General features: G+C 35.9%; 1 protein-coding gene across 1 annotated transcript in view; it reads left to right on the plus strand.

The window, feature by feature from the left end:
• Nucleotides 1-3,670: 3,670 nt before the first annotated feature.
• STX10 (syntaxin 10) overlaps nucleotides 3,671-14,662 on the plus strand; it is a 60,066-nt gene continuing 49,074 nt past the window's right edge. The window contains exon 1 of the mRNA XM_053717825.1: nucleotides 3,671-4,288. Coding sequence (XP_053573800.1) covers nucleotides 4,254-4,288 — 35 coding nt within the window. The 5' untranslated portion in view covers nucleotides 3,671-4,253. The remainder of the gene's footprint in view (nucleotides 4,289-14,662) is intronic.

Below are 14,662 nucleotides of genomic sequence, written 5' to 3' on the forward strand. Positions count from 1 at the left end.
AATATAGTTTCCAAACAAGCAGCTATGGCTAGCAAATTCATATATATGTTGTTTTTTTCAATTGATTTATATATTTTGTTCCCCCTGAAGATTATGAATAAGAGCAATTGTCATAACTAACGCTCTCTATACTTTGCGTTTGTGAGAGTGATCGGTAGAAGATCGATATATATGTAATATGGATGTTTGTTGTCCTCTATACATACGTATCTAAGCAACGCTTTTATAGCCCATATTGATGTGTTATAACTTTATTCAGTGTTCAAGTTATATAGGTAAAGACATGGGCCTCTATTTACCAAAGTCTGGCAGACCTGATCCGACAGTGCGGATCAGGTCCGCCAGACCTCACTGAATACGGAGAGCAATACGCTCTCCGTATTAAGCATTGCACCAGCAGCTCACAAGAGCTGCTGGTGCAACGCTGCCCCCTGCAGACTCGCGGCCAATCAGCCGCCAGCAGGGGGGTGTCAATCAACCCGATCGTACTTGATCGGGTTGAATTCCGATGATGTCTGTCCGCCTGCTCAGAGCAGGCGGACAGGTTATGGAGCAGCGGTCTTTGTGACCGCTGCTTCGTAACTGCTGTTTCTGGCGAGCCTGCAGGCTCGCCAGAAACACGGGGCATCAAGCTCCATTCGGAGCTTGATAGATAGGCCCCATGGAGTAATATTGAGACTATGAACTCTATTTCTGTGCCACCATGCACTGAATTAATTTAATGTGAGTACTGAACTTTGAGTGAGTGACAGGACAGAGTACTACATGACAATTATGTATGATTGGGATATAGTAAATGAATTAATAAAATGTTGCTGGTTTTGATGATGATGAGTAGACTTTTTTATGCAGTAACTATGACAACTGAAGTATATAAAAATGACAATGTGTGACGGGACCAGCCCTTTAGCCTGACAAAGCCACGTATTGTGTGATGAAACGTGTCAGTGGGCCGAAGAGATTGAATACTTGTGTTTCTTATTTTTGCTTTGTGTAATTATGATATATGTTTTAATATAACTTACTTTTGACATCATTGTTCTTCTGTTTATTTTTTAGCAAACTGAGTTCACCATAGAAAAGCAAAGATTGCTATATGAAGGTTGACCAGTAGATGGCGGTGGAATTGGATGTTTGCTAGTAACCAGAGTGATGATGAGTCAGAGTAAGCAGCTGCGCGACTTACCCCCTTCGCTGCTCTAGGTTTTGTGCCATGTCAATCAAGATCAGAACAAGGCTCCCATTAGAGCCTATGGAAGCTCGCTCTCGTAAGCGCAACGCTTCCGTGCAATGCAAACATGAGGTCACGTTCGCATTGCGCTTAACTAGTAATACCAGCACACATTTGCATGTACTGGTATTACAATTGGATTGCAAATATTGTGCTCGCAAAAGCGCAATTTTGTGCTCCACTCGTAATCCAAGCCATAATTTTTACTCTTTCCCATGCTGTTATTTGTTATTACATTTTTTAAATTGAAAAGATAATCATTTTTCATATTAATGTTGATTTGCATGAGACAGTTTTGGAAACATTTTTATCAGTATTGTAGCTTACTGTACGGGGAGTTTTTCTATACATTTTACACTACCCAGAATGTCTGAGTGACTTTTCCTAATTTCCAAATACAATTTTTGTAACACTATCCACTAACCCAGTGATTTGCAACCTTTTTTATTTTGCCGTGGCACACTTTTTTACATTAAAAAATCCTGTGGCACACCACCATCCCAAAATTTTACAAAATCACACATTGTAGCCTAATACAGGATATATATACAGTGTGTGTATGTGTATGTATGTATGTATATTTATATATATAATTTCAATGTTTGAATTTTAAATAATATTCAATAAATATACAAGTTTTACAGAGTGTGGTATTGTTCTTTTTTCTCTTGTAATTATATATATATATATATATATATATATATATATATATATATATATATATATATATATATATATACATACACACTGTACTGTGCTGTCATGCCATGCCTCCTACAAACTATACATGACATATTGACATTCATTCACAATCGTAATGATTGTCTGTGAATGAATGTCAATGTCATGGTTGTAAATGATGCCTGATGAGCCTGTCACATACCTCCCAATATTTCAAAATTTGATAGAGGGACACCCCCGCACTGATGTCAGTCTGCCACGGCACACCAGAGGATCTCTCACGGCACACTAGTGTGCCACGGCACACTGGTTGAAAAACACTGCACTAACCAATATATTTTTACAAATAAAGTTATTTATGGCCATAATTTTCCCCTTTAAATTAATTTTGTCAGCTTGTCTCTGATCATGATGTCACCATGTTTCCTACAAATTACCACTTACATGTCATGTAGGGAAGGTAAGGGAAAATTTGAACATATACACACAGAGACAACAGAAGATGAGTGTATTACTTATAACAGCTTTTGTTGCACACAACACCTGTGTGGAGGTTGTCAACACCTGCTCAGGAAGTCTATGAATGTGGGTGACTATGGTACATATATATATATATATATATATATATATATATATATATATATATATATATATATATATATATATATATATATATATATATATATATATATACACTCCTTATGTCCTGTGCACAGTAAAATAAACTTTAATGGTCGCTATTAGAAGCAATTTTGTCAAATTTAAATGCACTGATGTGTATTTAAATTTTAACTAAGCAGTGTCTTTTTTAAGACTTCTGTTCTATGCTGTCACTGATTTTTTTTTTTAAAGGGACATAAAACCCAATTTGTTTCTTTCATGATTCAGCTACAGGATATACATTTTAATAACTTTCTAATTTACTTCTGTTATATCCTTTGTTGAAAAGCACACCTATGTAGGCTAAGAAGCTGAGAGCGAGCTGCTGATTGGTTGCTACACATATATGCTTTATGTCATTGGCTTACTGATGTCTTCAGCTAGCTCCCAGTAATGCATTGCCGCTCCTTCAATAAAAGGATATCAAGAGAATAAAGTAAAAATGAAAACAGAAGTAAATTTGAAAGTTGTTTAAAACTGTATGCTCTATCTGAATCAGTAAAGAAAAATATGGGTTTCATATACATTTGAGACAGTTTAGTTACAGTATATAGTTTCAAGAGTTTACTTTTAACAATTATATGATTTTTAGAGTTTTATAACACCATTAACATTTCTGAAAATCAGATAAATGTACAAAATCCTCTCGTTAGAGCATCATTTTCAGAACTCATTAATAAAAGTTCTCACTTTATGAAAAAAAATGTTTATTTCAGTTTATGAAAAACTGTGATCGATAAAAAAAAATAAAAATAAAACATTGAGCAGTGTATGAACATACTTATTGATTGCACAATCACATGCATGCCTAAAATAATTGTCATTGGTTTCTTTTTGTTATAAAATAAACTTACGATCCTACAATACTATATATTTTAAAGCTGTCTTCTTATTCACATCTACCTGAACTTTTGTATTATATATCCCTACATCGCGTTTGCACGAATTAGCTCATTAGCGGTTATTCCTTTAAAACATGCTCATTACTATTTAAATATTGTGATATTTTATGGTCAAAAACATTTTCTCATATGTTTTATTTCATAAGCGGACGAAGCCTGCGGGAAAAAACTACAACTCCCATAATGCTCCTTTGTGAACAGGAAACACATGGACACAAATGGCTGAAAGTTACGGAAGAAGAAGAAGTGCAAGTGAGGGAGAAGAGTGCTGAGACTGTGTAGGAATATAAACGACTTTAGAGGAGAGCGAAGGAAAAACGAGAGTTTGGCAATAGAAAGAGTAGATAAGAAGTATCCGCATATATGTATGTTTATGTTATGCAGTGGAGATAAATATAAAGTATAAATCAAAGTTATCTGTAAATAAATAAGGTGTATAAAGTAAGTGTGTGCTTATCTTTGAACATACCTGTAAGTGAGAAGAGCAATTTATTAGAAGGATAAACATACTAATAAACTAAGATACTCTTACAAGGGGCAGTGACAAATATTTTTATACGGATAAGTTTTGCAAAATTTGCTTAATAGAGACAAGGAAATACACCTGGGGAACTGTAGCTAAACAGATCTTTTTGTATTGTAAAATACAGATGATCTAGAATTATGGAGAGATATTGTAAGTGTTTATAGATCGTACACATCTACAAAGAGTGGATACACCTGAGGTTAGGGGAAAGTAGAAAGAAAAGGGACATCTACACGAACGAAAATTATTTAGAATGTCACTGGAAGACCCATTCTCCGTAGTCAGGGGGTGAGTATCGTCTCTATCTTTTCCTTTTATCTGGGTATTGTGTGTGTATATATATATATATATATATATATATATATATATATATATAGTCCACAAGATCTGTATTTTCACCAATTCATTAAACATACACCAGAGTCATGATTGTAAAAATATATCAAAAAACAACAACATCTCTCGATTCACTGGATTTTACAAAAAATGATAACTTCAATTCACTACAGTGATGAAGGAAACGCAACTAATGGTCCAGGGAACAGGGGGTTGGTTCTGTGATGCAGCACTATCATACATTGAAATTGTATTTTTGTAAAATCCAGTGAGTGTGGATATTTTGTGTGTTAGTATTTATCTGTGTGTGTGTGTGTGTTTTTTATATATATATATATATATATATATATATATATATAGTGTATGTTCCTGCCAGAAAGTTCTCACAAAAACATGAAGAAACTTGGAAATCTCTTTTTCAGAATTTTAAAGAGACCTGGGATTCAGCATAACGTTTCCCCCATAATTTAATTAGAGAGTACAATTTAAAAATGGTTTCCAATTCTAATACCAAATTTTTCTCTGTGTATCATTTTTTTAAAGAGTTACTTTCCATGAGAACATAATGGGTAGGCTCAGAATTGTTTACATCTTGATAAGAAAATAAATAGGTAAATTTGATAATAGAAGTTAAAGTGTTCGCCGTATCGGAATCACATTTTACATTTGACTTCCATATCCCTTTGATAAAATTTGGAAATGTAATCTCTGTGCAACCCCCACCATAATCTACATACTACTGTTATTAAAGGGTCAGTAAATAATCCAAAACACTTTTCAAAATTAAAGTTTTCATTATCAACAATACAAACTGCTTTACTGCAATCAGATATGCTGTTCCCTTTTAAAAAAACAAATTTAGAGCACCATCCAAGGGCTCTCTTGGCCGCCCACGGTACAGGCAAATATTCTTAATAAAGCAGATGGTTCATCCAATCTGATTTTCTCAGGTCTAGATTTAGAGTTGGGCGGTAGCCGTGAAAACCAGCGTTAGAGGCTCCTAACGCTGGTTTTAGGCTACCGCCGGTATTTAGAGTCAGTCATTAAAGGGTCTAACGCTCACTTTCCAGCCGCGACTTTTCCATACCGCAGATCCCCTTACGTCAATTGCGTATCCTATCTTTTCAATGGGATCTTTCTAACTCCGGTATTTAGAGTCGTGGCTGAAGTGAGCGTTAGAAATCTAACGACAAAACTCCAGCCGCAGAAAAAAGTCAGTAGTTAAGAGCTTTCTGGGCTAACGCCGGTTTATAAAGCTCTTAACTACTGTGCTCTAAAGTACACTAACACCCATAAACTACCTATGTACCCCTAAACCGAGGCCCCCCCACATCGCCGCCACTCGATTAAATTTTTTTAACCCCTAATCTGCCGACCGCCACCTACGTTATACTTATGTACCCCTAATCTGCTGACCCTAACACCGCCGACCCCTATATTATATTTATTAACCCCTAACCTGCCCCCCACAACGTCGCCGCCAGCTACCTGCAATAATTAACCCCTAATCTGCCGACCGCCACCTACGTTATCCTTATGTACCCCTAATCTTCTGCCCCTAACACCGCCAACCCCTATATTATATTTATTAGCCCCTAATCTGCCCCCCTCAACGTCGCCTCCACCTGCCTACACTTATTAACCCCTAATCTGCCGAGCGGATCTCACCGCTACTATAATAAAGTTATTAACCCCTAATCCGCCTCACTCCCGCCTCAATAACCCTATAATAAATAGTATTAACCCCTAATCTGCCCTCCCTAACATCGCCGACACCTAACTTCAAACATTAACCCCTAATCTGCCGACTGGAGCTCACCGCTATTCTAATAAATGTATTAACCCCTAAAGCTAAGTCTAACCCTAACACTAACACCCCCCCTAAGTTAAATATAATTTATAATCTAACAAAATAAATTAACTCTTATTAAATAAATTATTCCTATTTAAAGCTAAATACTTGCCTGTAAAATAAATCCTAATATAGCTACAATATAAATTATAATTATATTATAGCTATTTTAGGATTTATATTTATTTTACAGGTAACTTTGTATTTATATTAACCAGGTACAATAGCTATTAAATAGTTAAGAACTATTTAATATCTAAAATAGTTAGTAAAATAAATCCTAACCTAAGTTACAATTAAACCTAACACTACACTATCAATAAATAAATTAAATAAAATACCTACAATTACCTAAATTAAACCTAACACTACACTATCAATAAATTAATTAAATACAATATCTACAAATAAATACAATGAAATAAACTAACTAAAGTACAAAAAATAAAAAAGAACTAAGTTACAAAAAATAAAAAAATATTTACAAACAGAAAAATATTACAACAATTTTAAACTAATTACACCTACTCTAAGCCCCCTTATAAAATAACAAAGACCCCCAAAATAAAAAAATGCCCTACCCTATTCTAAATTACAAAAGTTCAAAGTTCTTTTACCTTACCAGCCCTGAACAGGGCCCTTTGCGGGGCATGCCCCAAAGAATTCAGCTCTTTTGCCTGTAAAAAAAACACATACAATACCCCCCCCAACATTACAACCCACCACCCACATACCCCTAATCTAACCCAAACCCCCCTTAAATAAACCTAACACTAAGCCCCTGAAGATCTTCCTACCTTATCTTCACCATACCAGGTTCACCGATCGATCCAGAAGAGCTCCTCCGATGTCTTGATCCAAGCCCAAGCGGGGGGCTGAAGATGTCCATGATCCGGCTGAAGTCTTCATCCAAGCGGGAGCTGAAGAGGTCCATGATCCGGCTGAAGTCTTCATCCAAGCGGGAGCTGAAGAGGTCCATGATCCGGCTGAAGTCTTCTATCAACGGCATCTTCAATCTTCTTTCTTCCGGATCCATGTTCATCCCGCCACCGCGGAACATCCATCTTCACCGACGACTTCCCGACGAATGACGGTTCCTTTAAGGGACGTCATCCAAGATGGCGTCCCTCGAATTCCGATTGGCTGATAGGATTCTATCAGCCAATCGGAATTAAGGTAGGAAAATTCTGATTGGCTGATGGAATCAGCCAATCAGAATCAAGTTCAATCCGATTGGCTGATCCGATCAGCCCGCTTGGGCTTGGATCAAGACATCGGAGGAGCTCTTCTGGATCGATCGGTGAACCTAGTATGGTGAAGATAAGGTAGGAAGATCTTCAGGGGCTTAGTGTTAGGTTTATTTAAGGGGGGTTTGGGTTAGATTAGGGGTATGTGGGTGGTGGGTTGTAATGTTGGGGGGGGGTATTGTATGTGTTTTTTTTACAGGCAAAAGAGCTGAATTCTTTGGGGCATGCCCCGCAAAGGGCCCTGTTCAGGGCTGGTAAGGTAAAAGAACTTTGAACTTTTGTAATTTAGAATAGGGTAGGGCATTTTTTTATTTTGGGGGTCTTTGTTATTTTATTAGGGGGCTTAGAGTAGGTGTAATTAGTTTAAAATTGTTGTAATATTTTTCTGATGTTCGTAAATATTTTTTTATTTTTTGTAACTTAGTTCTTTTTTATTTTTTGTACTTTAGTTAGTTTATTTCATTGTATTTATTTGTAGATATTGTATTTAATTAATTTATTGATAGTGTAGTGTTAGGTTTAATTGTAGGTAATTGTAGGTATTTTATTTAATTTATTTATTGATAGTGTAGTGTTAGGTTTAATTGTAACTTAGGTTAGGATTTATTTTACAGGTAAATTTGTAATTATTTTAACTATTTTAGCTATTAAATAGTTCTTAACTATTTAATAGCTATTGTACCTGATTAAAATAAATACAAAGTTACCTGTAAAATAAATATAAATCCTAAAATAGCTATAATATAATTATAATTTATATTGTAGCTATATTAGGATTTATTTTACAGGTAAGTATTTAGCTTTAAATAGGAATAATTTATTTAATAAGAGTTAATTTATTTCGTTAGATTTAAATTATATTTAATTTAGGGGGGTGTTAGGGTTAGACTTAGCTTTAGGGGTTAATACATTTATTAGAATAGCGGTGAGCTCCAGTCGGCAGATTAGGGGTTAATGTTTGAAGTTAGGTGTCGGCGATGTTAGGGAGGGCAGATTAGGGGTTAATACTATTTATTATAGGGTTATTGAGGCGGATTAGGGGTTAATAACTTTATTATAATAGCGGTGCGGTCCGCTCGGCAGATTAGGGGTTAATAAGTGTAGGCAGGTGGAGGCGATGTTGGGGGAGGCAGATTAGGGGTTAATAAATATAATATAGGGGTCGGCGATGTTAGGGCAGCAGATTAGGGGTACATAGGGATAATGTAAGTAGCAGCGGTTTACGGAGCGGCAGATTAGTGGTTAAAAAAAATATGCAGGTGTCAGCGATAGCGGGGGCGGCAGATTAGGGGTTAATAAGTGTAAGGTTAGGGGTGTTTAGACTCGGGGTACATGTTAGAGTGTTAGGTGCAGGCGTAGGAAGTGTTTCCCCATAGCAAACAATGGGGCTGCGTTAGGAGCTGAACGCGGCTTTTTTGCAGGTGTTAGGTTTTTTTTCAGCTCAAACAGCCCCATTGTTTTCTATGGGGGAATCGTGCACGAGCACGTTTTTGAAGCTGGCCGCGTCCGTAAGCACCGCTGGTATCGAGAGTTGAAGTTGCGTTAAATATGCTCTACGCTCGTTTTTTGGAGCCTAACGCAGCCATTCTGTGAACTCTCAATACCAGCGGTATTTAAAAGGTGCGGCCAGAAAAAAGCATGCGTAGCTAACGCACCCCTTTGGCCGCAGAACTCTAAATCTAGGCGTCAGTGTGCACACTTACAGTCTGGCTAATGCATGCACACTACTTAAAGGGCCATGATACCCAAATGTTGAAACACTTGAATGTGATGCAGCATAGCTGTAAAAAGCTGACTAGAAAATATCACCTAAACATCTCTATGTAAAAAAGAAAGAACATATTTTACCTCAAAATGTCCTAAGTATTCACAACCCATTGTTAAGGACTTTAAGCAGAAACTCAGTATGCCTGTCTCGGGACCTGCAAGGGAGTGAGCCTCATGCACACTCATATTATTTACCTATTCAGTTCAAGGAAGTTTACTATGAAATCTCATGAGATCATAGCAAAAGGGTTCATGACCTCAGTACTGCTGTTTCTGATTGGCTGCTGTTTATTTTTTCCTTTTTTTTTTTTTTAACCTGCAGCTGAAGTATAAATGTTTACACAGCATTTACTCTGGTGACCTGAGGATATTGTGAGGTAAAATATCTTCCTTTTTTACATAGAGATGTTCGGGTGATATTTTTCTGTCAGCTTTTTACAGCTATGCTGCATTACTTTCAAGTGATTTAGCATATGAGTATTATGTCCCTTTAAAAATGAATCAGCTACAATAAGTGCAATAATAGTGATTCTCCCTGCATTGTAGTTCACTGGTGTTATTAAGAGACAGCCTTTGTACAGTTTGCACTAGCGAGAATAAATATTTTAACCCCTTTAAATGTACCCTGCAATTTATTTTTTAAAACAAGTTTTTGATATATTTAAGAATGTGCCTTTATACATTTATGGGTCTTAAAAGGGACATTGTACACTAGATTTGTCTTTTCATAAAAGTTTTGTAGGTGATCCATTTATATAACCTATCTGGGAGTGTTTTTGTAACACTGTATATAGTTTTGCTTATTTTCAAATAACATTATTTTCAAATAGCATTGTCCTAACCATGCCCCAACGTTTTAGATGTATACTGATGTCTACAGATTCAAGCTTGCTCCTGTTTGATTAATGGGTCTTTTCACGCGGGAGAGGGTAGAGTGTCTGCTTATCCTGTTTTCCCAGCCCCTTTCACTGGGTGTCCCAGCCTAACCTCATCAACATTGCTAAACTGGGAGTTTCTAAGGAAGTTTTTAGAAGGTTTTATACTTGATTTTTATATCAGTATATGCTCATATTCTTCTTTATAGCAGTGTCTATTACATCCAGTTATATGAAAATTGGTGTATACTGTCCCTTTAAACCATTATTTGTCAATCAATGCATCATTATAACTTTAGGTCTGACAAATATTTATTTATAAATCTGTGTCCAAATATTTAAAACTGTTATGAACTTACCTATGACTGATTTGTAATTTATGGTCTAAGGGGTTACATATTCTCGCTAGTGCAAGACAGGAAGCACCACAACCCACTTATATCTAAGCTGGTAAGTAGTGTGCATTGCAGTACAAGCAGAGAGCGTGGAATAGGGGGGGGGTCTGTCATATTTTGATTGGCTATGGTTTTGTAAGCGGCCAGGAGAGCCCTCGGATGGGGATCTAAAAACTGATTTAAAAGGGGGAACAACTGTGTGTCTGAGAAGTTAAGTAAAATGTAATAAAGGGTAATGAAAACTTGAATTTTGAAAAGAGAATTTTCCATCAATTACTGTCTCTTTAACTACTTGGGTACTATGCATTGCATCTAAGTTGTTAAAATTACTTTAACTCAGAACTTTCCATATGTAAGCCACGTACACAAATTATTTTATGTGAAGTACTTTTGAAGGTTTGTTGATTTCTGTGTGATTTCTTTTTAGCTATGATTACTTTTGAAACATATGTATTCTCCCTGAAGGCAGACAGCTTCGCAAATAGTGAACCTGTCTGCCTGCAATCAGCAAGAAATGTAACATTGCACAAGAAGGTTTCTTGTCCACTGTCGCCCCCTGTTCAGGCACAACCAATTGCACTAGAGCAGGGAATGTCAATCACCCGAACTAGTGAGTCTCTGGCTGATTGATCTTGCCAACTCTGAGGTGGCGGAGAGGAAAAAGAAGCAGTTTCTGCTTCTTAAATATGTGAACCTTTTCCACATAGCCAAAAAAGCTTAAAATGCAGCATAATAAATCTAGCCCTTAGTACATTTTAGAATGACATCATATACAGAACTATACTGTTAATAGGCAATTGCATCATAACTTGGACATACATCATATAAAGGACTGTAAACTATAAAATGTATGCACTATTTAAACATGTCAAAATATTTTTTGCATGAAATAAAGGCTGAAGGGACATAAAACTCCAGTTTTTTTCATTCATGATTCAGATAGAGCAGTTATGGCAAACCTTAAAACTCCAGATGTTTAAGAACTACATTTTTCCCTTGATTTTTCGCACTCTGAAGTCCAGTTGAGCATCATGGGAAATGTAGTTCTGAAACATCTGGAGTGCTAAGATTCACCCTCACTGAGATAGAGCATACAGTTTTAAACAACTTTTCCATTTACATCTTTTATCAAATTTGCTTCATTTTCTTAGTATCCTTTGTTGAAGGAGCAGCACTGTACTACTGGGAGCTAGCTGAGCACAACAAGTGGGCCAATGTCAAGAGGCATATATGTGCAGCCACCAATCTGCAGCTAGCCCACATTAGTGCATTGCTGGTACTGAGCCTATCAAGGTAAGCTTTTCACAAAGAATACCAAAAGAACAAAGCTAATTTGAGCATACATATTTAAACAACTTTCCATTTTACTTTTATTATAAAGTTTTCTCCATTCTCTTTGTATCTTTTGTTGAAGCAGCAACAATGCACTACTGGGTGCTAGCTGAAAGGGCGTGCCAAGAAAAAGAGTATATGTGCAGCTACCAATCAGCAGCTCACATTAGTGCATTGCTATTCCTGAGCCAACCTGGATATGCTTTTCAACAAAGGATACCAAGAGGATGAAGCAAATTATATAATAGAAGTTAAATGGAAAGTTATATGCTCTATCTGAATTGTGAAATAAATACATTTGACTTTACTGTCCCTTTAAAGAGACAGTTATGTTAAAATGAAACTTTCATGATTTGGATTTGGCATGCAATATATATAAACAAAAATTTTTTCCACTTTACATATATTATTACATTAGCATAGTTCTCTTCATATTCCTTGTTGAAGAGTAAACAAGGTAGGTTCATAGGAACTCTGGAGCGTGCATTTGTTTCTTTAACATTGCTACAAACACTGCTGCCATAGAATACTAAAGACACATGCACATTGCTGAGCTCCTATAAGCCTACCTGGCTTACTCTTCAACAAAGAATGCCAAGAGTATGAAGCAATTTTAATAACAAAACCAAATTTGATTTTTTTTTTTTTTTTTTTTTTAAATTACTTGCTTTGTCTAAACAATGAATATTTAATTTTATATTAACCGTCCCTTTAGTGTACATTTAACCTATTATATTATAATTCATTAATTTAAAGGGTCAGTAAATGTTTAAATGTAGGGGTGTGCATTCGTCTCCTTCGTGAGGATCCAAATGTGGAAGAAAAAGGCCACTCATGGGATTCGGCTCTCTGAAAGTTCAGATCCTAGTGTGTTAAACTTTCACAAAGCGACCCGCCTTCTTCCGCATTTTGAATATGCCACATAAAATAAGGGAAGTTATCTAAAACTGGTGGGAAAATATAATTTATTCTAAAATATATCTACTCCACATACGAAGCCTGACATTTAAGCAACATTTCTTCTAGAATAATTTAATTTAAACAGTTGTTAGAGATATTTTAATGTAAACAAAAAATGCATTACTGACCCTAGATCTCTATTTTTTCCCATGCTTGCTGCTCTTTTCAAGACTTTAGGTTAAATATTGTCATACATTATACACAGAACGTTTGCATTACAATCTCCTTTTAAAACTTCTTCGTGAACACTTTGTAAAACTAGTCAATATGTTAACAATAGCATTGCTCGCATAGCACAAGATAGATACAGTGGAATAAATATTTTCTTTTCTTGTGATCTTAATAGAATAGCATTGCCTCATTTCCAGAAACCAATCACATTCGTGCAGTGACACCAGTAGCTGCCTGTGTTAGAGAGTATCAGCATTATTCCCTCTCAAAATAAAAAGCTGTTCATCAGTTCAGACAGGTGTTTTTCTTCTGTATATGGGAGTTTACAGGTTAATGTAGACAGTTCTACTATTCTACAAGGTGATTATGTCTTAATTTCACTTCCTGAGGAGAGAGATTTCTTTTTTTTTGTGCCAAGTAACATATCTTTACGTTTTGTTAAAGGGACAGTAAACAAATTGAGATTTGCATATAAATAGTTTAGTTATACATAATGAAACAGCTTTGCGTTATATTTTCATTATTTATTTTGCCCCCTTTTGTGTAATTTATTTGTGAAAATTGAGCAATTTCTACTTCTCAAAACATCAAAAGCACCCTGATGGCTTTTCAAGGCTAACCCTACTACATTTATATCCCTAATTGGCTTTAACCGATAAAAACTACAAAACAATGCATTTTATGCTAACTTTATAACTGTGGCTAGTCTTGTTGTCTGCAAACTAAAGCCCAGATTGGCTCCTTTAAATAAGGCAAATGGTGGGTGGAGTTTGGCTATTGAAAAATAACTGCAGTAAAAAGGATGTTAATATGTTTTAAAAACATTAAGACTTGGCTGATATGTTATTCTATATCACTGGTTTTCAAAACTGTCCTCAGTCCTCCCTAACAGGCCACATTTTGTGGATATCTGAACTAGAACACAGGTGAAATAATAAGCTGATTAGTAAACATGGTTACTTTACCTGCTCTCATCCAAGGTAATCCTGAAAACCTGGACTGTTGGGGAGGCCTGAGGACAGGTTTGAAAACCAGTGTTCTATAGCAATACAACAGAAATGTCTTGTAATTACTAGGTGTTTACTGTCCCTTTAAGGCAGGAGTCAGCAACCTTGGCTCTCTAGATGTTTTAGAACTACATTTCCCATGATGCTTAAGCAACTTAAAGATACTTAAAGTGATGCTAATTTTTACTATTTTACACCCTCTAACCTGCTTAAACGTAACTTGTAGGTATTACTCGCTATATTTTTATTTTTAACTGCATTATATTTCATGAATAATTTATAATCTTACCGATCCGCTGCTTCATTCCGCGCTGATGACCTAATTTGTTTCTATATAAATAAGATGTAATATATAAAATTAGATATGTGATTTATTGTTTGTAAATTGCGGATAAGTTTATCCTTTATCATTTATAAAATATCCAAAGCGCTGCAGTCCTATACTTACACTACGATTGCACCAAATATTTACTCAGCTGAATCTCCGTATTCCAATGAACTGTGGGCAGCTATGTCTTCACAGTTTAACTGCGCATGCGAGTAAGGAACGCTTAGAAGCTGCCTGATGACACTAACGCATGCGTAAAGTAATTTTTTTTTTCACTGCAACATGCCAAAACGCATTGGATTGGACAACGCAATAATCGTTATAGAAAAAAAAATGTTGTTTGTCACGAGGGTGTCGGCGGATAGCAGTGAATAGTAGGTGTTGCATTATAA

Source organism: Bombina bombina, chromosome 6 (genome assembly GCF_027579735.1).
Source record: "Bombina bombina isolate aBomBom1 chromosome 6, aBomBom1.pri, whole genome shotgun sequence".
Classification (NCBI taxonomy): domain Eukaryota; kingdom Metazoa; phylum Chordata; class Amphibia; order Anura; family Bombinatoridae; genus Bombina; species Bombina bombina.